Source organism: Aotus nancymaae, unplaced genomic scaffold (genome assembly GCF_030222135.1).
Source record: "Aotus nancymaae isolate 86718 unplaced genomic scaffold, 86718_ANA_hifiasm-v0.15.2.pri h1tg000040l, whole genome shotgun sequence".
Lineage (NCBI taxonomy): Eukaryota > Metazoa > Chordata > Mammalia > Primates > Aotidae > Aotus > Aotus nancymaae.
This window is the reverse complement of record NW_026988454.1, coordinates 21,843,443-21,870,945: the sequence shown is the minus strand read 5'-3', so window position 1 is coordinate 21,870,945 and position 27,503 is coordinate 21,843,443. Positions and strand designations below refer to the sequence as shown.

The window sequence follows — 27,503 nt, the reverse complement described above, 5'->3', positions numbered from 1 at the left end:
TAAAAAATTTGTGTCTACTTGTTGGCAGAAAATGGCACCTGTGTAATTTGATTTTCCATCATTAAGGATTACATGCTTTGTCTTTTATTAATAGCCAAATAGAATTTTCCTATGTAGATTATTCATATCCTTAAAATTTTAGGTTTAAAAGATATTTTAACATATAAACAATGATGTACAATTAACAGATAACTGTCTTTTCATTTTGACTACCATATTTAAAGTATAGAAATCTTACATTTAAAAAATTTATGCCCAGCTATGTTGAGACATTTCTCCTAAATGTTATATTCTTAATGTTAGCATTTTGTATGAAACTTTAAAATTTTCTATCTTTCAGAATAACATAGTGTTGGTAATCATAACAGTAGAATCTTAATAATATTAATAGCAGCAAAAACCTAGAAAGTGCTTAAAAGAGCAGAAACTACTCGAGCATTTTACATATATTAATTCACATAATCCTCAAGAGAATCCTATACTATAAAGTAGTGTCGATATCATTTTACAGATGATGCAAGGGAAGGTGAATAACTTAAGTAATCTTACATATCTAGAAAACAGTGAAGTCGCGATTCAAAATTGGGCTGTCTAGATTCAAAGTCTGTCTTCTTAGTCGCCATGCTATTTTATCTATAATGAATGTCTAACTTTTCACTTTGAGATTTACTGATTCACTTATATGTTGTACCAGTTTTCGGAAGAATTCAAATTTGTAGCTTGTTTTCACTTGACCTATCCAAATATTTACTACGGTATCTTGCCCCAAGAAGGTGCTCTGCCAACTCTTAAAATACAAATTCCTGCAATAAAATGGAATTATATTTAATCAATGACTCATCAATTCATCAATGTTCAGATAATACTTAGACCACAACTCAGAACATGTGTTTTGAATTACACTTAAAATTTGACGTCTACCTTTATCACCATGTACTCTGATTTAGTAGCTTTCCAAACACATTTCAGTTTCAAATAACAAATTAAAAAATATTGTTGTATTTATGAATGAATGCATATGTATAAATTGCATTATGCCATTTTCTTTTATTTTTTATTTTTATTTATTTATTATTATTATTTTTTAAAAGACGGGGTTTCGCCATGTTGGTCAGGCTGGTCTTGAACTCCCGACCTCAGGTGATCTGCCCGCCTTGGCCTCCAAAGTGCTTGGATTACAGGCATGAGCCACCACGCCCAGCCATTATGCCATTTTCACCAAGATACGTTGTAACACTTCTATTATTCAAGGCTTTGAACTACAGTCCATTTACATTGTTCTCTACTATAGAGTGCAGACTTTCTATATCAAATGCATAACATAATTTCTATAGATACAATATTCTTTTGTGATCTGTGTAGCTACTGTAGAGACATAGGTAGTGTTCTGACTCATATAACACAAATATTAATTTAAAAAATTTGCACCATTAATTATGAAAAGAGTCACTAAAGTGGTTTATGATCATAGGAAAAAGTAGCATGTCTTAAAAACAATACCTTCTCCAAATTAGTTAGGTAAAGAAGCTGCCCAAGTTTTTTCTGAAGCTGTGATGTAGCAACGGCTTTATCATTTAGTAGTTTTATTCGATTTTGTTCTACCTAAAGAAAATAAAAATAAAAATTTCTTTATTCTCTCTCAGAAAGACAATTAAATTATATTAAACATACACAATTCTCCAATAATATAAATGTATTCTGTTTTTTTAAAAAAACTATTTATATTCTAAAACACAAGGTTTCAAAATGGACACTAGATAATGTATTTCAAATGACTTTTTATTTTTCCTTATGAAAGACACAACTCAATGTAGAGCTCTTTTAAACAGGAAGTGTCCCTATGTACCTAAAGTCAGATAAAAATCAGCCAAATTCTATTATGTACCATTGTTTTTCAGTAATAGATCCATGGGATAAAGAAATGTCAAATGATTTGCTGCTCTGGCCTCAGTGATTTCATGAAATCCAGAAAGAATCTCTCTGCTCTTCCTTCCTCTGCTCCCCCGGTAGAATATAGCAGACAGAGAAGGAACACTCTAACAAGAGGAATTTATTTTCTCAGAAAAACTTACTCACAATTCACATATAATAACTATATCTAAATTTTTCCAAGTTATATTCTCCAAGCTGTACAGAAATAGACGTAAAGCACTAAACAAATAAAGAATAAAAATGAATTATAAAGAAAATAATATCTTTTAATGGAGAATTAAAAAAATTGCTGGAGTTATGTTTTCAAACCTGGGTTACAAAGACAAATTTATTAGAAGGTAAGTTGTTAATATTAGTTCGTCATTAGTAAAAGAAACATTGCAAAAGAAAAGGTTTCAGTTGTTCTTAAGGAAGATTTTTCTAGTTCTGATAAAACTGAGGTTAATAGAAAAAAATCTAAAAAGCGAGAATATCTATTGGTTTTAAGCACCTATAATGTTTTAAACTCAAAAATAGATGAATGTGCAATGCGGAGAGAAACAAAATGCATCAAAATAGTGAATGCTAAGCAAGTAACAGACATGAAATCCCTCATCTTTGACTGTTTTTCATCTACAAAGACAATTTTTCATGGGTCGAATTAAAAATGAAGACCAAATACAAATTTCTAGATCAGTGAGTGCCTTGATTCTGCCTCTTCTTTAGGTCTTGGATATCTGTAACATCTGCTTGCTGCTCCCTTTTCTGTGATTTACTTGCCAATTACCTCGTGTGGTTCAATAATATGAAGAACTGGCGGATTAGGCTTTGGCTCCCTAGGATCACGCACTCTTAGTCGTTCTGTAGCCATTGCAAGTTCATCAACAGCAGACACACGATTCCTCAGAGCCATCCAATATTCATGAAGCAACTGAAGGAACAGAAAAGACAAACCAGTGGTAAAGCATGTAATTAAAACTGGTTAAAATCACCAAGATGTGCCTTGAGCAAAAGTCTTCAATGAGATCTTATATTTTTTTTCTCTATGTGTCTAAAGTACAAGTAGTTCCTGGGGTCATTTTTAGGATGAAATGTGAATGAAAAAAATCTCTATAGGATGCTACCTCTTTAGATTCTCAGGAACAGAATACAAAGATTTCTTGGTAGGACCAAAAATCTTTATAAAGTCTAATGCTAGACTGACAGAATCTCTTCTCTGTTTTATTTTTCAAAAAATATTTTTATTATAACATATTTCAGATATCTATTTATAAAATGGCAACAAGAATACTAAAATATACAATCAGGTACCCACCATCCAATTTGAGAAATAATTTGAATTCCTTGGAAATTCATATTTCTGTGTGTTCTTTCTCAATTGTATCACTCACTCTCTTTCCTCATATATTCCTCTTTCAGTACCCAACCATGGGTCAAACCACTATTCTGAATAGTACTTATCCTTCTACATCTTTCATTGAACTTACACTATGTGAAACATATTCTTAATAATTCAGTTATTATACATGTTTCTGAAATTCACAGAAATAGTATCAATCAGTATGCATTTTTTTGACAGCCTCTCTTCACTAACTTTACATTTTGAGGTAGATCTGGTGGATATGTATAGTAGGAGCTCATTCAATTGCTTTTCTGTGAAAAGGTCTGTAAAGTTATGCAGAACAAAATGTACAAAGATCTGGGAGAACTGCACAATAAGCTCTCCTCTGGACAAAGGCATGTGGTCAAACTGAGTCCAAAGAAAGAATATAGGGGCAATTGCACATTATAGATAACACTGTCTTCTTCCATGGCTTACTGTAATTAACTGTGTTAATGTGCTTTCTATTCACAAGAGTAATGTGTAAGAAAAAAATTATTACGAAGCAATGATTTCAATATTTTAAAAGTATTCCCCAATTTATGACATATCAACTGATAGTACAAATAACTATCTTTCTGCAAAAAATTTTTATCCTACTTTAAAAAGAACTTTTAAAAGATATTGAATAAGATTATGACATTATAAGTGAAACACTTCTTTCCTTCCTCTACCTATCTCACCTATAAAGCAGGACTATAGATAACTAATCCAAATAAAACAATAATTCAAAATTAATGAATTGTGGAATATCAAGTACAGAGTTGTAATATGATGGAATTATTAAAGTACAAATATGAAAGGGCACATTGTGCTTTATTCATTGGAACGGTTTCCAGACTTATAGGATGAGAAATATTTACTATGTTCCTCAATCTTTAAGGTTGTTGATGCTTGCCTGTTATTCACAGAACAAAAACGAAACAAAATATTAACTTCATACAATAGCAGTGAAAGATAAAGCTAATAATAGTATGAAACACTTTTACAGCTAAACCAAAAGTTTCATATAAGTTTCAGTTTAATAATGATTTTCTTTTAGTAATTTAATAAACAATGTCTTTGAGTATTACGGTATTTTCTATCCTTTATTACAACAATTAAATTTTAGGCAAAAAGAACTTATGCCACCTCAATCTCTAAAGAAGAGTATACAAAACTAGAGAGAGAAAAAGAAAAGTAGCAATTAAAATTCATGTAAAAAAGGAGAATTTTTAATATTGGAAGGAAATTTTAAAATACGATACCTTATATTCTTTCTTCCATGCTTCAAAGAGATCCATTGAAGTGCTGCCTTCATCAACAAATTCAACATCAAATCTATGTGATTTTGCAAATGATAGTATTGCTTTCATAGATCGCTCTGTCTCACTTATTGCCCAGAGACCCCGGGTCGTGGTAGGTACTCGATCATCCACCAGTCCTTCTTCATCTTCTATCATCTCCTCAAATATTGCAGTCTGGCCTTTGACTCTGAAAACATGCCAGAACAAAACAACATTAACTGCTGTCAGTGAGTAAGAAGCACTGTAAATGAGTGATATTAGCAAAACAAATACAGAAGCAAGGTCAGTAACTTTTCAACAACTTTCAATGTGAGATCTAAAAGAACATGTTTGCAAGTCTTTGGAAAAACCAAAACAACCCTGAAAAAGCTGAAAACATAAATTTGGCCAGTTTTTTTTTTTTTAATTTTATTATGTCAACTGTCATAAATAGAAAGAATATTGATTCATTCACCATAACACAACACAAAAATCTTGTTTTCTTCTTTGACATACAGAAGTGAACACATGGCAAAGAAATAAGTGGGGAGAATTTCTATTTTAGAGAAATTGTATCTGTTGGAGATGAATAAAGATAATTTGGATAGAAACATGAAGAAATGTATTATTTACTTCAGTAATAACAAAAACGGATTTGACCTAAAAGAAAGAATGGTGAAATACTCCAGGATGAAAGTAGACACATTTATTATTCTAACAAGCTTCACTCTGAGAATTCAGGTGTTTGTGACAAGGTTTGCTTATGGTTTTATTACAGTAGTAACATAGTTGATTGTGCCATTCTTTATTCTTGAAGAAGTTATACTGGACATTATGAGTTCTTCCTTGAATAGTAGTAAAATGCTAGCAAAACCTGTATAATTCAAATCCACTTGACTCTAGAGTCTGAGATTTTACCACTCCCCAAAACTGCACCTCAATTAATTATATATTACTACACCATGAACATTTAGTGGGTAACTTCTGGCTAGGGAAAACTGGGAATATTAAACAATCAAATGCCAAAGGTGTACTAATCAATTTAATTAAAGAAACAATATAATAAAGGTTACTGTGAAGAAAATATAGTCTTTAATACTGAGTCTTACAAAATGTTTAACTTTCATGATGGGTAATAAAATCAAATAGAAAACTTACGTGTTGGAAAATAGCTTTGATTCATACTCTGTGAACAATTCATCAGCTTTACAAAAGACACAGCTGGAAAAAAGAGATTAACAGAGAAATATTCACAAACATAATAAGCAATCTGGTAATTTTAAGGAGAAGCTCAGTATTTTGACTTCATTTTTCATTATACTAGATATGCCATTTTAGAAAAAAAATCACATGGTTTTTCATACATTGTCCTTATGATTTTATTTTTCTCTAAATAAGATTAATAATATATCTCTTTCTACTTCTGCCTCAATTAAAATGAAAAAACCTTTATTATATGAGTCAATTGTTTCTTCTCTAAGAAATCTAGCTTAAAGAAATGATACCATTTCATTATATGATTTCTTCTATTACCTACCAGTTGAGAGGAAGCCTGGCTGGTCGGAGGTGGCAGATTGTTGCAGACTCAATAACATTACGAGATGGAGGTCCCTGCAGGTTTTTTACAGCATCTCTTACTAGCTTCTGGCATTTATTTAGCTCTTCCATTTGTGTTGTAAGTAGGTACTGAAGACCTCTGCAATCATGGAACCTGATTCCCACCAGCACCACACACAACACAAAGAAAAGAATAATAGGTCAATTTCCTCAAATTCAGAGATGGTTGCCAAGCAAAGTGTTAAAGAAACTGTTTGCTGTTTTTGTTTTTTTTTAATCAGCCACATTTGAGTGAGTTTTCCTTCAGAGTGCATTCAAAGTATAATACTGGGGTGTCTACTATAAAAGATACCAAAAAAATTTGATAGTCCTGTGCTCAGGAACTGAAAAAGAGCATGAAAAATGTATGTCTCTGTCTCAGATATCCTTGAAAGAGCAGGATTACCATATTCTTCTGTTTTAAACCTGACTACAGATGGCCCTCTTGACATCCTTGCTCTATATGAGGAGGTGCCTGCAGGACGAAACATAACATAAAAGCAGAAAATTAGAAAGAAGAAAAATGGCTAAGAATTACATTCCTTGGTCAAAAAAAAATATATATTTATGTGTATATGTAGATATACTTAATTAAATCTATAATTATGACCTTTGCCAAACACTTTTCCTGTATAATTTCAATAGTTACTAATGTGCTCACATTATGAAGTGTAAAATATTAAAGTAACTAAAGTAACAAAGGTATGTGGCAGTTAGGAGTTAAACCCAATTATAGACCCATAACCATTTTTATAAACTGTGAATAAAGAGGGCTGCAAAAAAAGAAGTATGAATGTGTGTGTATACGTTTATGAAAGGAGAAAAAAAGCCAAGAATAATTAGAAATTAGAAACTAGAAAATACAAGGAGGATTTCTTTGCTATAAAAGTTATGAGTAGATATTTTTTCTTCATATTTTCTTACTTCTCTGACATAGAAAGCTTGCCAGTTTGCTGCTTGTAGTTGCTGGTTATTTCATTTCGCACTCGCTGAACAAGCTCCTCATCAATAGTAAATTCTATTGCTCTGTGGATCACATTTAGCCACCAAGGAGAATTAGAATGAATCTGCAAAAAAAGTAGCAGTTAATCAATTAATAGATTTTTTTTAGTACTCACTAGGCTTCCATCTCTGGGAAGGATGATGTCAAAATTCAAATAAAATAATAAATGCTATTCTCAAGAGACTATCACAGAGGGGAGATGAGTATACATATTCCATGTACAATGCTCACTTCCTCTTTTGAAAACATAATTAAAGAGAACACCTATATTCTAACTTCTCTGGATAAATGAGAATTTATTATATGGACTTATATAACAACTCTGTAACTAAAAAAATTCTTTATATGTGAAAAGGTCACAGGTCTCTTTATCAGCGTAAGAAGGAAAGCCTTCATTCTAATCTTTAACTAATTGAACTAGATTCTACTTAATGAATAATCTACAATAACTAACAAAATTATATCCCAGGATAAGTAATTAATGAATCAGGAAGACAAAAATTTACAATACCTGATTTAAAAATTGAAAATAAAAGTGTATTTGTGTAACCTCTTTAGATTTTGCTACTGATTTCATAAAAGAGAAATTTTAGAAATGACAAATGGTATATATTCTGCAGTAAAAACACCTATGGTTCTAATGTTTTAACATCTTAAAACAAGTCAGAAACAAAATCAAAAGGAGGTTATAGAAGTCTTTACTTTCTTCAAAAGACAACTGTTACATACTCAAGGTAAGAGAAAACCCATAAGAGTTCAAAATAAAGAGAACCTCAAAATAGCTGACTTATCTATGCATCTGTTCATTCAACCAATAATCATTGCTAACAGTAAATAAACTTGTGAGTCAGGTAATGTACTAGGTGCTAAGAATTCCAAGATGAGTAAGAAATTCAAGTTTCTTCCCATAAAAAAAAAAAAAAACAAAACTAAAACTGTTACCTGGAGACAAACACAAGTAAGAAACACTGCATTGTGGGGTACCTTTCTTTGAAGCTCATGGATGGTCTGCTGCACAGGATATAAAGCTTGCTGGGCTTCAGCAACTTCTGTATTACACTTGCTCATATAGTGCTCTCGCAGCTGTTTGGCCTGTGTTGAAACAGAAAATATAAACTTTCACTCCTGATCTAGAATATAATGTAGTATAATGTTTCAAGAAGAATGGGTCCTTTAATGTATTTAAAGCTACTTCATTTAAACATAAAACTACAAGTATACTGTAGAGAACATAGAAGTCACGCTAAAAATTCCTTATATATGGAAGTTAACAAACTTTACCTGTCCAAGTAACAAAATTTAAGAAATTCCAAAGATTTGTTTGCCAAATTTTTATTTAAATTATATTTTTTAGTTAGAGTAAGCAAAGCAGACACACCTTTCTAAAATTTGGCTAATTTAGTTATTATAATTTATTAGAGTTACTGCAGTTTAAAAATAATCCTTTGGAATATACAGTAATACAGGTGTTAGGGACTGAATTTTGTTTCCCCAAAATTCATACACTGACGCTCTAAGAAAATAGATTTTATATGTTCTCACCACAAAAAATGTAAGTACGAGGTAATGGATATGTTAGTTTGATTCAGCTATTCCAGTGTCTACATATATCAAAACATCACTTTCTAAAACATAAATATGTAAAATTTTTGTCAATTAAAATAGTTTGCCAGGCCTCTTTAGCCCCCAAAACAACCAGTGCAAATAGTCTGTGCAAACTTATACATCTCATTTTTTATCTTGTTGACTCATATAAAGGCTCCACTTCAGGTTTGATACATTTCAAGCACACATACTCTTTTGATTTTAGCTCTTTAATGTTTAGAAACAGCAAAAATCCCCAGAAGAATCTGCATAAAAAGCTATTAACAATTTACAGTAAAATAATTTATTATATCACTCTTTTCAATATCATTCCTTTCAGTAAGAGTCAATACTTTTTGTAGAGGAAACTCTGAGAGAACTTCTACCAAATATTTGACTTTACCCCCTTTAAAAATACACAGAAAGGTGGAGAAAGAGCAAAAGTTTATATATTTACTAAGCTGTATCTTTTGTAGATCTGCCGTGAGATCAAAGCTTCCTTTTTAAAACTTAATTACATTCTGTTCTGTTGGCTACCAACAGCCATATCTACAACAAGCATTTATCACATAACTGCAGGTAGATCAGCAGAGAAGGCAAATAATACATACTGCTGCCATTCTCTGCCACCTAAAATCACAATAAAATTTGAAACATCAAAGCAACAGGAAAACATGATTACATTTATTTAAATGCTGTATGTCCTAGGATATACATGGAGCATAAAGTTTGAAGATAATATACTTTTATAGACAGAATGAAAAAAATAATAATGACCTCTTCTTCAAGTCGACCATCACGCAAGGTAGGAGGTATCCCTGGGTGCTTGGCTATCAACAATTCCATTAAGTTATGGGTGGCATGAAGTCTCTACAAACACATCAAAGGCAATAATTATGACAGTCAATGCAGAAGACTCTGAAGAGAACCTAATATTAATAAGGCACACAGAACACTAACAGCACATTAAGAACATATCACTAAATACTTTTCCTATAAAACAATCTGAGTACTACTGCTTTGTTTTCTTTACTCAAGAGTAGGGTATTAAAAGTGTAGGACCTGCCTTTTGTAACCCTTATCCATGTAGAATATAAGACTTATGGCCAGGAGCGGTGGCTCACACCTCTAATCCCAGCACTCTGGGAGGCCAAGATGGGCAGATCACGAGGTCAGAAGATCGAGACCATCCAGGCTAACACGGTAAAACCCCGTCTCTACTAAAAATGCAAAAGAAAAAATTAGCCAGATGTGGTGGTGCACGCCTGTAGTCCCAGCTACTCGGGAGGCTGAGGCAGGAGAATCGTTTGAACTAGGGAGGTGGAGGTTGCAGTGAGCCGAGATCACGCCACTGCACTACAGCCTGGGTGACAGAGTGAGACTCCATCTCAAAAAAAAAAAAAAGACTTATATTCAATTTTTCCTCACCCTCCAATTTTCCATATGTTTCTCTAAAAACCCACTGTGGTACACTGGACATGCTACTCCCAAGTCTGAATGTTAATGACATCTTACCTGGGATTCAAGCCTAAACTTGCCAAAATTAATAAAACTATCTTTACTTCCTACTTAGCTAGAGTCTTGTCTATATGAGTCAATGACAGATTCAAGAAGGGAAAGAGAAATAAGTGCTATAATTAAAATGTCCAAATCTCCCTAAAGACCTCTAAAAATTATCATTAGGTAAATTTTATTGCTTAGTTCCTTTTCTTATTAATGAAAACCATGTGAATAAATATGTTGATATTCATAAGCAAAAGTGATAAAACTGACCTACTCTTTTAAGTACCTGTATTTGGAGCTATTTTTAAATGTAGCTTACATAGAATTACCGTGTCAGGCTTGTGCCCAAAACTTCCCTGAATGGAATAGTAGTGATTCTCAAATGTTAGCGTACATACAAATCACTTAAAATGCTTATTGAGAAGACTGAATCCCAAATTTCATCCTCAGTGATTATGACTATTTGCTACAATTTATCCTCTTCAGCAAAATTATTTTAAAAAATAAAACAGAATACATATGAAACTGTTTAGTGTTCACTTACTTGAAGTGAATCAGTTTTCAGCTTTCCTTTGTGTTCCTCTGACGAGCGCAACACTTCTCTGTACAATTCTGCTGCCAAGGCATACTCACCTAAAGAATTAAAATGTATTTAAAGTGTAAGAGAGTCACATATTTAGCTTCCAATGTCATCTAGTCGTCCATTATTTAAGAATACTGTAAACATATAACATAATGAATATAACTATTTTTTTAAGTAAAGCAATTTGACTTGGTATTAATATGATTGCCCTAGTTTTGAAAAAAGCTGAGTACAGTTCCTTTTTTAATTCCATGGAATATAATGTTCTTATATTACATTTGTAATGTTTTAAAATTATATTAAAATATGTTTATAATTAAACCTATTTGTAATGTTTTAAGATTATGCTACTGGATAAACTTTTAATTTAGACAAAAAAAATTTCCTCTTGCTAAAATTAATGGGTGCCAATCAGTAGTAACTGTGATGTTTGAAAATAAGGATAAATTTAAGGTGATTATAGACTATTCATAAACAAATATTTAAGACACTCCAACCAACCTACACATAATCATCAGAAAAATAATATACTATTCTTGGTTGCTATTATTGTTCTTGATATTAGGCCAAATAGTTTGTAATTAAAAGATTCATGTCAAAAATTTAGGGATCTCCTCTCTACTTTTGGTCACACAAATCATAGTTAGTCTGAGAGGTATGCTGTTTTCTGCTGTTCATAATTACCAGCTCATTCAAATACAGCAATTCAAAAAGTGTCAATTAAAGCACAGGCTGGCAAAGTATGACCCATGGGTCATTTCTACCCTCTCTCTGCATTTCTGTTGGGCCTATCAGCTTAAAATGAATTTCACATATTTAAATAGCTGAAAAAATTTCAAAAAAATATTTTGTGACATGTGAAAATTAAACTTCAGGGTCCATAAGTAGTTTCATGAGAACGTAGCTCTGCTCATTTGTTTTGTACTGCCTGTGCTGCTGTTGTACTACAACAGCTGAGCTGATAGTTGCACAGAGATCTTATGACTTGCAATGCCTAAACTATTATCTGCTTCTTTACAGAGAAAGCTTGATGATACCTCAATAGAAGGAGAGACGAACATTTTTAATCTATCTTAATTGTTGTTTGGAAAATTCAAAACAGGTAAATTATAAATACTATTAAAGTAAAAATCTAACAGTGGCAAAACCATGCAATCAATACCAAAAAAGGTGTAGAAATGTTCTACTTATTTGCTAAGAAAATTTTTCCTAAGTATCACACATACTTGCTTTTAAAAAAAACTTCAAGCTTATTTTATGAATATCACGTAATTAGGCCCATGTTCATAGTTAAAATGATATATATATATATATACACACACACACATATATATATATATAAAGCTCATATATATATATATTTATGTGTATATACATATAAAGCTCATTTTATATATACATATGCAAACCTTTGTAAATTTTGAAGTTGGTTCTTTTTTTAGTTCATATGTAAGTATACATACATATCTTAACTTTGGTAAAATATACATAAAATTTACTACCTCAGCCTTTTTCAAGTGTGCAGTTCACTGACATTATGTATATTCAGTGTTGTACAAAACACCTGATTTAAAAATTGTTTTCGAAACAATAGCTCTTATACCATTGCTTTGTATCTAATTCTATTAGTTATCTAATACAAAGTTTTCTAAAACACACACTTTCAAACAACTGTAGAGTCAGCCAATTTCTATTTCCTTTAATAAGGGAGATTACTTTTACGATAGTTACATCATAATATAGGCATTAACACTAAATTATCTTCACAGTGAGTTCTCTATTTAAGAGTCTTATTAAAGCTTTTCAAAAGACATTATGAAATCTATCAGTATGTACACTATCATTTATAGAGAATAATTCATTAAACAATTTTCTCTTCAGAAATACTATACCTTTTAAAGAAAGTATAGTGATTAGACTCTAATGTAAAGCAGGTGAATTTGATCTATTCACTATGATACTTGGTTTTCCATGTTTATTTTTAAAAAGACATGCTTTCTGAGGAAGAAACAAAAATACTCATATTTAATATTACAAAGGTTTAAGTCAAATTTGGAAATACCCATTCTTGGCCACTTGGTGGTGCTAACATTTCTAAGTAAATTGTGGATTTAACACTGCCAAACTAATTTTCTATAAAAACCATCTGGAGAAAACACATTGTTCAAAATTAGAATAATACAATGTGTTTAATACCAGTCAAGGAGAATCTCAGAATATGTATGAATGTATCATATGTATTTATTCATATATAATATGAGTAAATGTTTTTTATAGTTTGAAATTTTAGATTTCTTTTAAAAGGCAGACCTTCACTGTCTGATCTTCACATTAGAAGAATCTAATTTAGGTAAGTTACATATGTAATGTTACTTTAAAAAATGAATATTGTTGGGCCGGGAGCGGTGGCTCATGCCTGTAATCCCAGCACTTTGGGAGGCCGAGGTGGGTGGATCATGAGGTCAAGAGATCGAGACCATCCTGGTCAACATGGTGAAACCCCGTCTCTACTAAAAATACAAAAAATTAGCTGGGCACGGTGGCGCGTGCCTGTAATCCCAGCTACTCAGGAGGTTGAGGCAGGAGAATTGCCTGAACCCAGGAGGCGGAGGTTGCGGTGAGCTGAGATCGCACCATTGCACTCCAGCCTGGGAAACAAGAGCGAAACTCCGTCTCGGAAAAAAAAAAAAAAAAAAAAAAAAAAAGAATATTGTTTAACACATCACTATGAAGTTAATGAAAACTAAAAGCAAATCTTTACTCTTAGGTTGAAAATTACAATTAAATTCAGCAGGAACACATCCTCTATTAATGGACTTTTGATAGCATAATTCTCTTGGTAACCAGCAATTGTTTACTGTAATTTCACACACAGAAAGAAAAGAGCAATGATGTAGCTTCTGTTATGCAACAGCGTAGTATTTTGACATAGAAGCTTATTATACGTTGACCCTGATAGGGTGCAACTATGATGGGAAATAATCGCAGGAGGTATCCTTTTTCCTGGTCCTCATATTATACCTAACTACAGATCAGGGGAAAGTAAATATGAAAAGGAGATAAGAAGAAAAAGCCAAGGGAGGAAATTCACTCACTGTCTAAGCTTCTGAACCATAACAGAATAAAATGAGGAATGCAATTTTAAAATCAAGATGGGAAAGTTGAAATTTATTTTTATTATTGTGACAATCTATAACTACTGTATTATTCCATTTCAAAAATTTTTGACTATGAGTTTTAACCTACTATAGACAGCACAATATTGAGGTTTATAATAAAAAAGTATTATTTGATTTGAAATAAAAAGATCCAGGGCACAGTCTGCCAATTAACTAAAATCTCAAGAAAGCAACTAAGCTTTTCTGGAACTCAGTTTCCTAAGTAAAATGTGGATAATACCTCCATCACTGAGCAGTTATAAGGATAAAATAGCATATATACATGAAAGTGTTATGTATAATGTAAAAATCCTATAAAAGACAGTATTTCTCAGGTATAAAGCTACATTTTAAAGACCTGAAAATATTTTAAATATGTTCATTATTCATGTATTTTCAAGGACAAGAACACATTTCTCATCTGCAATAGTCAAGTAGTCTATTGAGTTTAATCATGACTATTCAATGAATTTGGCACTGGGAGAAACTGATATTAGATATGACACATATTTTCCCAATTGTTGCCTAATTATTTCCACACTGATAAATAGAAAACCTTAATTTAAAAAAACTATTAAAATAGTTGCCTTATTTCATTTTTCACTATAGATTGTAAAGCAAAAAATTTTTTTAGACTTTAGATTGATACCTAGACTATCACATAGTCACAGGACAAGTTTAGCAACTGAGATGACCATGATAATAATGGTGATTAACTGTTAGAGAAAATGCAAACTTGCAAACACTGCTAGCTAACTTGAGGACCTTCTAGGGAGTGTCCTGGAGGGAAGATTTGCTCACAAAGTAACATGTATTATATGTGAACAATTTAACAGGAATATATAATAATATGCCCTTTTCTATTATTAGTTATTGATAACAGAATTTACATTGTGAGCAGGATGAAAGTGGTAAGAATCTAAGGTAACCTTCATATTACCATCATCAATAGCATAATTCTTCATCTTATGTTTTTATAAAGTTTTCAATGTGCTTCCACATTTTGTATTAAGAACAATAGTTGAAGGAAGTAAAGCACCTGTATATTTTATTGACAAAGACACAGAGGTTGGAAATCTTGACCAATATACTCTATTTCACAGGGTTACAACTGCAGCATGTAAGAAGGCCCATCCTTTTCAGTTCTTGTCTAGAGCTATTTCTACTCAGCTTCTGAGAATCCTTATAACTCTATTCAAAAGTATCTAGCACAGTAAGAGTCACTTTCCATTTCTGGTTCTCTTAAGCTAAAGAGCTAACAACTAAAGACAGGTTACTCAACGAGGCTTAATGTAAGAATATTTCCTTATATTCTAAGAAAAGCACACATTTCTTTGGGCAACTGATTTCTTTGTACTTCCTCTGCTCTTTTTTAAATTTCTTAAGGTAGCAGCTGAAGTCTCCAATTTGAAACTTTATTTTCTAGTACATATCTAGTGCTATAAATTTCTTAATTACTGATTTGCTGCCTCCCACAAATTTTGATATTTCATTTTTATTCAACTCAAAATACCTCCTACCTTCTCTTTTACTTTTTAACCCAAAGGTTTAAAAGTGTGTTACTTAATTTCAACGTATTTGGGGACTTTCCAGTTATCCTTACGTTAATGGTATCTACATAGAACATACTCTGTAGGCATAAATCCTTTGAAATTTACTGACTTGTTTTATAGCCCAGAATATGCCCTATCTTGATATACATTTGACATGTACTTGAAAACAATGTGTATTCTTCTTTGGTTGGGTATTCAATAATCACTGATTAGACATATTGGTGACAGTGTTGTTTGAGCTATGTATGTCCTCACTTATTTTCTACTTATTCTACACAACTGAGAGAGGGATGTAGAAATATCTGACAATAATTATTGTTTATTTCTCATTATAATTCTATCAGTTTTCAATATTTATTTTGAAACTCTTGTTTTAGGTACATTAATATTTCGAATTTTTTTCTCTAGTGATAAAGTAAACACCCTTTATCGTTGATAATATTCTTTGCTCTGAAATCTACTTAAGAAGTTCCAGTGGTATAATCGGTTAGCAGGCAGTATTAATAAGAAATCTATTTTACTTAATAGGAATATAGTGGCTTTATCTTTCTTTTGATTAGTATTAACATATCTTTTTTATCCTCTTATATTTACATCCTTAAATATAAAGCAGGCTTCTTATAAGGATTATTGTTTTTTAATCCAGTCTGACAACCCAGGCCTCTTACTTGGGATATTTAGACCGTTACATCTTATATGACCACTGATAAGCTGATCTACCATCTTGCTGTTTGTTTTCTATTCATCTCATCTGTTTTTGCCCCCTTTTTTCCTTTTTGCTTTTTTTTTTAAGATTGAAGATTTTTAATTTTTTTTTTTTTTGAAACAGAGTCTCACTCCATCGCCAGGCTGGGGTGCAGCGGCACGACCTTGGCTCACTACAACCTCTGCCTCCTGGGTTCAAGTGATTCTCTTGCCTCAGCCTCCTGAGTAGTTGGGACTACAAGTGTGCACCAAAACACCCAGCTAATTTTTGTATTTTTAGTAGAGACGGTGTTTCAACCATGTTGGCCAGGATGGTCTCAATCTCCTGACCTTGTGATACATCCACCTCAGCCTCCCAAAGTGCTGGGATTACAGGCATAAGCCCCCGTGCCCAGTCGATTTTTTATTATTATCTTCTTATCTACTCTTTTGGATTATTACCTCAAACTCCTTGTTGTATTCTGAAGTGGTGACTGTGTAGGATGCACATTCTTTGCTTTGTAACAGTCTAATTTCAGGTAATATTTTACCTCTTATTATATATCATAATAATCTTACAACAGTATACATCCATGTTTCCCCAGACTTTTTGTTTTTGCACATTGTACATCTACATGATATAAAACCCACAATATATTTCTTCCTGTTTTTCCTCTTTGGGGAATCCAACACATTTATATTAGGCCATTTGAAGTTGTCCACAACCTCACTGATGCTCTTTTCAAAATTTTCAGTCTTCATCCTCTGTTTTTCATGTTGGCAAGTTTCTTTTACTATTCTTTACTATTATTTTTTTCTTAGGTGATATCTAATCTATTTAAGTGAATTTTTTATATTTGACATTGAAATTTCTAGAAGTTTGATTGCATGTTTTCAATGTTTCTACTTAACATGCTTAATCTATACTCTTGAACCAATGGAATACATTTTTAATGTTTCTCATATTTATATGGAAAGATGTCTATATGGTGTTTATTAAAAGTGCCAGTTATATAACTTCAACTTCTAGCCAAGATAAAGTAACAGAGAAGGGACTTACTCTCCTTCCTATAAAAACTACAATAACAGACAAAATACATGAAATGACAGTTTGTAAGATACTAGACATAACACAAAAAAAGAGTGATCCTTGAGAGATGGGGAAACCACCAAGTAAATAACCTATTTTATTTTTGTGCATAACACTATAACTTTACACACATACATTTTGTGTGTGTCAAGAGGGTGAGTGTGTACTTGTCATCCTCTGTAAGAATTTAAGGTCTGCAAATGCAGAGAGTTACTTTATGTACTGTATCATTGTTACCTAGATCAGGTGTGGGACACAAATATTTGCTGAAAAAATGATCCTAGAAACACTTACGATTTTTAAATCAGTGAATAATAATTCCTTAAATGTGTCAAAATTTAACGATTCTTCTATTTCTAACCATGCTGGTTGTTTACATTTGTTTACTGTTAAAGACTAAGATGAATAACTTAAAAACACATCTTTGTATCCTCATTTCCTTAAAAAAGAACTTCTAGGGGCCAGGCACAGTGGCTCACGCCTGTAATCTCAGCACTTTGGAATGCCTAGGCGGACAGATCCTGAGGTCAGGAGATCAAGACAATCCTGGCCAACATGGTGAAACTCTGTCTCTATGAAAATACAAAAAAATAGCTGGGCGTGGTGGTAGGTGCCTGTAGTCCTAGCTACTCGGTGGGGGCTGAGGCAGGAGAATTGCTTGAACCCAGAATATTAGACCTAAGAGGCTGCAATGGGCCAAGACTGCGCCACTACACTCCAGTCTGGTGACAGAGCAAGACTCTGGTCTCAAAAAAAAAAAAACTTTTCTAAAAACGGAAATAAATCATACGTAAACTTTGAAGGTTTTTGAAATGTTCTATGAAACTGCTCTGTATTAAGTTGAACCTATTTAAACTATAATCAGTAGTGTGTGAGAGTATCTTTTTGGGGAGGATTTTGACTTTTTCTATAATTAACCTTCCTCAGGAAGTGTTTGGAAGAAGCAGAAATAACAAAGTAATCACCTTCTACCTTTAATAATATGAATGCCTGCTAAGCCATTGAGGGCACAAACTAGCTGTCGATGGGCTTCTTCACATTCAGTCCCACATTTCTTCTGCAAAGATGTCAGCAGCTCTTCCATTGTCATGGTGCTAAAAGAAAAAGCAAACTGTTAAAAACTAGAAAGAAAATCCCAAGTGTTACTTCAGTGGAAGTGTTACATCACACATCATCAAGAGTATGAGAGACTTACAATCTTTATGAGATCTCTAGCATTTTTTTTGCCTCCATTTTTACCATTATTTTTTCCTGCATAAGCACCTCTATTTGATCACATCATTCTTTGAGTTTTTCCCATTTCAGTAAAGGGAGAATGGAACTATAAAAATCTTACTCAAGTACAAAGTACAACATGATATATCTGAAACATTACAGGTATTAAAATGTAAGACTGATTCTGAATCCCAGCACTGCAATGTAATTGAAAAACCTCTTTGAGCCTGAATATATATATATATATTTTAAATAATTTTATTTTATTTTATTTTTTAAAGACGGGGTTTCACTATGTTGGTCAGGCTGGTCTTGAACTCCCGACCTCAGGTGATCCACCCGCCTTGGCCTCCAAAGTGCTTGGATTACAGGCGTGAGCCACCATGCCTGGCCGGAGCCTGAATTTTTTTTTAATCAGTAAAAAATGAAGATCCTCTAAGGATCAGGTTAAATGCCATTTGCACCAAAAGGTTGTCTAACCTTAACCATTCATATATAGTTTCCAAACTCTAAATGTACACAGCAAATTTACATTTTCACTTATTTTAGAAATGTGTAATTTCTGCCATTTCCTTTATTTGTCTATAACCTGCTAAAAAGCAAAGACAAAATTGAATCCTCTATCTATATAACCAAAGGGCAGTTCCTGAGTTGCAGTCTAATTCACAAAAAGGTTCTGGGACAACAGAGTATTATGAACACAAATTTCTAAAAGTTCTTAGAATGAATAATCATTCATATCTAAGAGATATGAATAAATAATCATTTCATATCTAAGAGATAGAAAATATTTCATGGTAACCTAATTCCCTGATGTAGGAACTATGAAATAAGAATAAAAGCTTTTCATATCTGGAGTATGCCAAAACCCTAACAAAATAATAATTTAAAAAACCTCAACAATAATCCTAATTTTAACAGAAATGTTTAAGACCAGGTGTGGTGGTTAATGCCTGTCAACTCAAAAATTTGGGAGGCTGAGACAGGAGAACTGCTTGGGGCCAGGTGTTCAGCATCAATTCAGGCAACACAGCAAGGCCCCGTCTCTATAGGCTGGGTGCAGTGTCTCACACCTGTAATCCCAGCACTTTGGGAGGCTGAGGGAGGTGGATTGCCTGAGGTCAGGAATTCGAGACTAACCTGATCAGCAGAATGAAATCCTGCTTCTACTAAAGGGAGGCTGAGGGAGGAGGATTGCTTGAGGTCAGGAATTTGAGACTAGCCTGATCAGCAGAATGAAACCCTGCTTCTACTAAAAATATAAAATTAGCCGGGCACTGTGACACATGTCTATAATCCCAGCTACTTGGAAGGCTGGGCAGAAGAACCACTAGCACCTGGGAGGTGGAGATTGCAGTGAGCCGAGATTGTGCCACTGCACTCCAGCCTAGGTGACAAAAGCGAAACTCTGTCTCAAAACAAAAAAAACAAAAAAAAAACCCCACACAAACATAAAATAAAAAATTAGCTGGCTGTAGTGGTTGCGCTTGTAGTCTTAGCTACTTGAGAGGCTAAGGCAGAAGGATCATTTGAGCCCAGGAATTTGAGGCTGCCACTGGGAGCTATGATCACATCACTGCACTCCAGACAGAAAGAGAGTGAGATCCTGTCTCGAAAAAGTACCAAAAAACAAAAAAACCCACTATAAAAGAGAAATGCTCAAAACCATGAAAATAATTATTTTGATGATATAATTCTCCATTGCAAATGAGGTTCCATAACAAAGAAAGCCCCCACACTGTTAAAAATAACTGACAACTCAGTTACATGACTCTGAATGAAACTGTGGGCCAGAAATATTATCTATTATATCAACTGCAATATAAAAAAGTTGATAATAAAACCTTTTTTGAAGTGGCAAGAACTCCCCACGAACAGCCTGTGGGTGGCAGCAGGCCTGTCTGAGCCTCAGCAATGGATACAGGATAGAGGTGACGGTCCTTCTGTCCAGGCTGCTGAGCTTCAGAGCCCAGTCAGAAATCTTCCTGAGTTTTACCACCGCATCCTGGCAGCACACCTCATGCTGACGGTGATAGAAATGCCTTTCTACTGGAGAAAAGTGGAGCCAGTGTATTTCTTCAGTTTGTGGTGGTATTTGGATCTGTAAAAAGGAGCAGAAAAAAAAAAAAGATTTCACCTAAAAATTTACCTTTCATCCCAATTGTTTCTTTTCTCTTATAGTACCTTTATCAATAAAAACTTATTGTACTGACTTGGTCAATCACATCTTTCTTTGCCGACCTCCACAATATCTTGGCAATAAAGCTGTAGAGATGCTGAGGATTCTTTTTGCAGTAAGGCCGATAGAGAAGTCGAACCCACCAGTGTTTGACACAGTAAGGTTCAATACCAAGAAAGACCACTAACCCAAAAAGATCTGAAAAAAGAAAAAGAAAGTACACTGAGAATAACTCTATTACTTCATTACTATTTTGCAGAAGCATTTCTACAGACATTACACAGCACATAAACCTTCTATGAATTAAAATACAGATTGTATAGACTCTTAAATCTGAAATTCAATTCCAATTCCATTTATATTTATTGAGCATTTATTTATTCTGTCCTAGGTTTTTTGCTAGATGCTAAAATACTGTTAGGTTTATGGAAGCATTACACAAAGCTTATACTTAATTCAAAAATCTGAAATCTCCATCAGAAGTTAAACCAAAAACCACTCAACTGAATGTGCACGGAAAGACATACATAAGAAATACCATCCTCTGAAACCAAGAGATGCAAGACTTGCTTGATCAGGAAAAAAAAAATTTCTAATCACACAGATAACATGAAGAATATTCTCTGATGCAATATTCCTCATACCTTTATCTAACAATTCTTCTCCTAGAAAAGCCTAAGATAATAGTAAAAATATAGATAAGGTTTACTTACACGGTGATATTCATAGCAACAATATATAGAATAAGAACAACTCAAATCAAGAAATAAATTATGGTAATCCTATAAAATAGAACTATTTTTCTTTTCTGATTCAGTATGCCTTGTATTTGTTAGCTTTAGAGCATGGGACTTCTTGTGTATCTCTTTACTGGGCACACTCAGTTTTATATGCTATTCGCCCTGCCCCACCCACCCCACTTAACATACCCTAAACAGTTTTCCATATATGTATTTGCAATGCCTTAGACAAGGTCTTCCTGTTGCCCAGGGTGGAGTGCAGTTGCACCATCTCAACTCACTGCAGTCTCAACCTCCTGTGCTCAAGTGATTCTCCTACCACAGCCTCCCGAGTAGCTGATATCACAGGTGTGCACATATACCATGCCTCGATAGTTTTTTAAATTTTCTGTAGAGACAGGGTTTCCCTATGTTGCCCAGGCTGATCTCGAACTCCTGGGCTCAAGTGATCCTCCTGCCTAAGTCTCTCAAAGTACTGGGATTACAGGTGTGAGCTACTATGCCTGTCTTGTAATTTTCTTTATACTTTTCTGTACAGTTCAGATTTTTTCAAAATGGGCATATATTCTCTTCGGAAGCCATAAAACAATAATAAAAATATCCTTACCACACCTACAACACCTATTCTGAGGATGATCAACAAATATTTAGACTGAATTAAGTTACCATGATGTTTGCTGGGAGTTAGTAACATCTGAAAGAACCAATGCATCACTGCTATGCAAAGGTCCACAGATTTATATTTAGCTCAGACCAACTGAACTGCTATATGCTACCTCTTCTTTGAGGTCCCAGAGCCATCTCAAATGGAACTTGCCAAAATCTCAAATTCATAATCTTTTTGTACAAACATGCTTCTTTTCTAGTAGTATTCACTAGGGAAACCAGTTACCATTCATGGATTTATGCAAATCCGAAATCTTGGTATCTCCTGATCTGTCACTGAGGCTTGTTAATTTTGCCCTATTCACTTTTTTTCTGTATCTTTAGGACAAACCTAGGCCAAATCAAAAGTGCCAGCACCACTTGCCTAGATTACTTCTTACAGACAATTGATATCCTAACATCCACTCTTATCCTCTTCTAAACCACTCTCCACACTGCAAGAGTGATCTTTTAAAATACAAATCTAACCATAAGATGACCCCAACCACTGTGTTTACATCGTTTCAATAGCTCCTTCTGTTCCTAAGGAAAAAAATAAAATTATTTAACATGGCGAATAGCATCCTCCACAGTCCCATCTCTACCCACCTAGTCTCTCAATGCACCATTATCTCCCTAGCTCTTTATGCTTCTAGCCACACGGATATTATGTCTGCCACAATCTATTCACATTAATATTTTGTTTCCTCTACAATAGAGCATTTTTTCCTTCCCTCTTCACCTAACATATGTTCGTGTTTCAGATCACAGCCCAGTTGTCAGTTCCTTCTGCATCCTGATTGCATGATGCTATAGAACCAGATTTCTTTTTAATGAAACCTGTTACAGTTAGAATTTTCCATTTTTTTTTCATTTGTGAAAGTTATCTCAATTGCCATTTAATATTTATCTATGTATTTAAGAAATATTTTAAGAAATATATGTTTTCCTCTAAGCTGTAAGCTCAATAGATCAGGGATCGTATCTACTTTTGCTCATCATCTGCTATGGTTTTAATGTATCCCCCAAAAGTTCATGTGTTGGAAGCTTAATTTCCAATGAACAGTATTAGGAGGTGGGGCCTAGTAAGATGTGACTCGGTCATGAGCATGGAACCCTCATGAGTGGATTAATGTCATTATTGTGGGAGCTGGTTAGCTATCTCAAGGGTTGTTTGTTATAAACTGAGTCCAGCCCCTGGTGCTTCTCTGTATCTCATGTACTCCTTCCACCTTCCACCTTCCACCATGGGATGATCCTTGCCAGCTGCCAGTGTCATGCTCTTAGATGTCCCAGCCTCTAGAATTGTGAGTTAAATAGGCTTCCCTTTTTTGTAGTTTATCTAGTCTGTGGTATCCTAAAAGCAAAAATCTGTTAAGATTCTAACCTACCTCACAAAGAAATAAATGAAATACATAAATAATAATAAATGAAATAATAAATGCATCACAAAGTACTTATTTATCTTCAATACTTTCAAAGGCACTAAAATAGGTAAATGACTACATAAACGAAAAATAAAAACAAAAGCAGAAGTAGAAGCAGCTATCATTCATTGAATATTTAATACTTGCTAACTGTGCTAAATCCTTTGTAAACTTTATTATAATTACTCTTTAAAACACCTTATTTTATAGATAAGAAAAATAAGGACTTACATGTTTAAGGAATTTATTTATGGACACACAATTATTAAGTCAGGATGTAATATAACCCAGGTTTATATATTCCCCAAAGCCAATACTTTCTATATTATACAAACAAATATGTTATGTAGACAAAGGGTGTGGAGGGTAGAAGGAGTAGAAGCGTTCCTCCATATTTGACATTCCAAGTAGATGACATTATTTCAGTCTGACAATTTCTGGAGACATTTCTGGGTGTCAGAATTGTAGGAGTGCTACTAGCCATCTAGTGGGTAGAAGCTAAACATCCTAAAACATACAGGACAGTTCCCAAAGAAAAAGAATTATCAGGCCCCAAATGTCAATAGGGCCAATGTTGAGAAACCCTAGTTTAGCACAAAAAGAAAACAAATGAGACTTCCATGTCCAAATACAACACAGTAAGTCATGAGCAGACTAACATTCCCAGTGTGACAACTAGAAATAAACCATTTAATTGCAAGAATTATAAAGATACCAGAGATATGGAAGCAAGGGGAAAAGACAAAATTCTAGAAAGTCTAGAAAAGCTCTTTTGGAGCTGACTTGGAACATGAGGAAAAGTTGCCTAGTGCAAATATATTCATGGCTACACATACATATCAAAATCTTCAAAGGTGATATTTTAAATATTTAGTTACATTATATGTCATTTATACCTCAATAAAGTTCAAATAGCTTAATAAAGCTGGTTTTCAAAAAATTACTCAAGAATTTGTTGAATGGTGACAGGGGCTCAAAACACTTGCCAACATCTTACATCTCCAAAAAATCTATCTAGGGAACTAAAATTATTGCTCATCTTCTTTCAACATTAAAATTAGAAAAAGTAACTCTGATAGTCATGTACTCTTTTCTATACTCTCTCAGCTAACTTTTGAGCTGAGTAAGATCTTAGATCTTATTAACGTCTAAAGATCTACAATTTTGACAGTTTCAAAATTGTAAATATTTTTAAATATTTCATGTTTAAGAAAACATGAAAGAAGACCGCTAAATGTGGTCCTTTACTGAACCTAATATTATTCTATAAATATGTATCTAAATGTAGCATTTAAGTTATGCAAATATTTAAATATATACTAGAAAATATTACTAGAAAACCTTTCCCTCCTAAAAATAATCATTGGAAAACACTGCTTTTAGAGGTCTAAGTAATGGATGCTGATATTTTTGCTTTTAGTGGAATAAGTTATCCTGCTGAAAACAAACATATGAAAACTTGGATTTTCAGAAAGATAAGTTTTAAAGATGAATATTTACTATGGAACTTCCAAGTATATTTAAATTTTGTAATTTAACTACATTTTAATAACAGCTTTTAGAGAAATATATAAAACAAGATTTAGTTAAACATTTCATTTTAGATATTCACAACTTGAATACAGGTTTTAGAAATGCAGTATCTGGCCTGTGGAAAAACTGACAATAACATTAACGCAGAGGGATCATTTCAATGGATGTGTGGAGAGGAGGAAAAAACTAGACACAATCTAAATGTCCAAGAAGGGGAATGGTTCAAGGAATAATGGTATATACATATAGTGTGACATTATGAGGCTACTAATAACTTTTATAATTACTAAAATTATGGTCCTAGTATTCATGGGTTCACACAATAAAAACTACAGTCTCCATTTTTATAGACACAGTCGATTGAAATTAATTCCCTTTCTCCCTTTTTCTGCCTCTCCTCCTTCCCCGCTCCAGCGTTTGTTTCTTTTTAGTTAGATTCTTTCTGTTTTCTATCTATGACTTTGGAACTCTAATTCAAACTATATCTTTGCTGTTTAGGCAGATACAGTAATTGCTCAACTTAAGGCAATGAAACGCCCCGATATACACAAACAGAAAAATCACCTGAGTCCCATTTAAAAAGAGAATTGCTTGAAACTATTAGGTCAACTATAAAGACATGATTCATCACTTTGGTAAGGATTGCAGCAAACAATACTTTTTTCTCTAAAAAATGAAGCTTTTCAAAAGCATGTAATATGTGAGGAAACCATACATTACCCTCTAATCCTCTCTGTACTGGAGTGCCACTGATACACCACCGATTAATCCCACTCAAACGCTGGGCCATTTCTGCAGCCTGATGAGAGAGAAAATGAAATAAAAACAAAACCCAGAAAACCACAGAAAGAGCACAGAAGTCAGGTATACTCATGAAAAACAGCCCATTAAAAGCTACACTTCTGGTGAGATGTGCTTGCTTTTATTTAACAGTTATCACATTCAATGTTGAATGTCATATTCAATGGACCATCTTCCAGTACAGTGGTTCTCATTAGTGGAAGGCTGCCACGTAGTCCCCTAAAATAGAGGGGTAGTTCAAATACCTATAGAATGAAAAAGCCCCTGAATAAAACTGATCCATGCCCTACATCACTCCATCCTCCAGATATGCTAATAGATATGATTCATACATTCAGTTCAGGTTATAGACTGGCCAAAGATGGCAGAATAAAGACATATGACACTCAAAGGCTGAATCAAAATTCTGTCCTCTAAAGAAGGATTTTCTGTTACCATTTGGCCTCTGATTTAAAAAACTGTCAAAGTCAACTTTGGCTCAAAGCTATCAGAGGCTACATGATGAGCTCCCAGTTTGCAGAAATGCTTATAAAAGTTCCTAAATGCAGTTTACTTTGATCTGCATCATACATAAAGAGACATGTTACTGAAAAATATGTATTTCATATAGAGCAATGATTCACAGAGTACAAAACTAATTTCAAAGGGTTATGTAGTTCATAGCACAAGACAAAAGCACAAGTAGTGTTTAACAACAAAGTTTTGACCAGTATCAGTCCTACAGGTTAACTATACTTAAACTATTAAACTATTCAAGTTCCCCTAATTCTTTTTCCCCCTTCTTCCCCAGCCCTCAAAAGATTTTGCAGAAACTCTCACTTTTACTGCAGGACATTCAACCATCTGAGCTTCATCAAGGCAAATCCTCCACCACTCCACAGCTACTAGGGGGCTTGGGATAGCCATATAGCGCTTCTGGTTCCGTAGGCGACGTCCATCCTCACTATTGCTATGTGGGATATCGACATAATTTAATTCTGAACGAAGTACATCATAGGTGATGATAACTATATCCTGTTCTGCCAAAAAATGAGGTTGTAAAAAGCCATCTTTCTTCACTCCTTGATATACCTAGGAAATAATCAATATAGGCAGTTATTGCAAAAAGCCTCTCTAAAAACAGTAAAATATTCACTCATTTATACTCTTACTCAGTCCTTGCTATTTTCTTAGGAGCATTCATGCTATGTGACAGGTCCCATACCTGTTTAGAGAAAGATATGTTTTAGTGTGGAAGATGAATTACATAACCAACGTGCAAGAAACTGTAATAAATATAAACATGACAGCATCACTGTGAAAAGACCAATTCCGTAGCAGAGAAGGTGAAATCAGAGGAGTTAAAACTTGGGATGTATCAAAAAGGTTCTCATAGGTGGCAAAAAGAGAAAAGTGCTGTATGTAGGTAGGAGGATGGAATCAATAGCATATGTGAAAGCACAATGGTATGAAAAACTAGAACAATAAGAGCTATTATTTATGAAATGCCTTTTATGTTTCAGATACTGAGCTAAGCATTATCTCCAAACTTCAACAATAATTCTGTTGGTAGTTGTTAATATTTCTATCCCACACATAAGAAAAATAAAGTGACTTGCTCAAAACTGACAGAACTAAGACTCAAAGCTTTGCCTACCCACACAGAACAGAGC

General features: G+C 33.6%; 1 protein-coding gene across 5 annotated transcripts in view; it reads right to left on the bottom strand.

The window, feature by feature from the left end:
• The window catches only part of SHPRH (SNF2 histone linker PHD RING helicase), an 81,741-nt gene that overhangs the window by 31,640 nt on the left and 22,598 nt on the right, over nt 1-27,503 (bottom strand). For all 5 annotated transcript variants that reach the window (XR_010336587.1, XM_064360593.1, XM_064360596.1 and 2 more), the window contains exons 10-23: nt 26,671-26,922; nt 25,771-25,849; nt 20,740-20,903; nt 20,371-20,627; nt 18,284-18,405; nt 10,788-10,876; nt 9,518-9,610; nt 8,141-8,248; nt 7,078-7,220; nt 6,095-6,268; nt 5,716-5,778; nt 4,540-4,765; nt 2,699-2,842; nt 1,501-1,602 (exon numbers count right to left, since the gene is read on the bottom strand). Coding sequence is in view for 4 of the 5 variants with exons in the window: in XM_064360593.1 (XP_064216663.1) it covers nt 1,501-1,602; nt 2,699-2,842; nt 4,540-4,765; nt 5,716-5,778; nt 6,095-6,268; nt 7,078-7,220; nt 8,141-8,248; nt 9,518-9,610; nt 10,788-10,876; nt 18,284-18,405; nt 20,371-20,627; nt 20,740-20,903; nt 25,771-25,849; nt 26,671-26,922 (2,016 nt within the window). In the remaining variant the exon portion in view is untranslated. The remainder of the gene's footprint in view (nt 1-1,500; nt 1,603-2,698; nt 2,843-4,539; nt 4,766-5,715; nt 5,779-6,094; nt 6,269-7,077; nt 7,221-8,140; nt 8,249-9,517; nt 9,611-10,787; nt 10,877-18,283; nt 18,406-20,370; nt 20,628-20,739; nt 20,904-25,770; nt 25,850-26,670; nt 26,923-27,503) is intronic.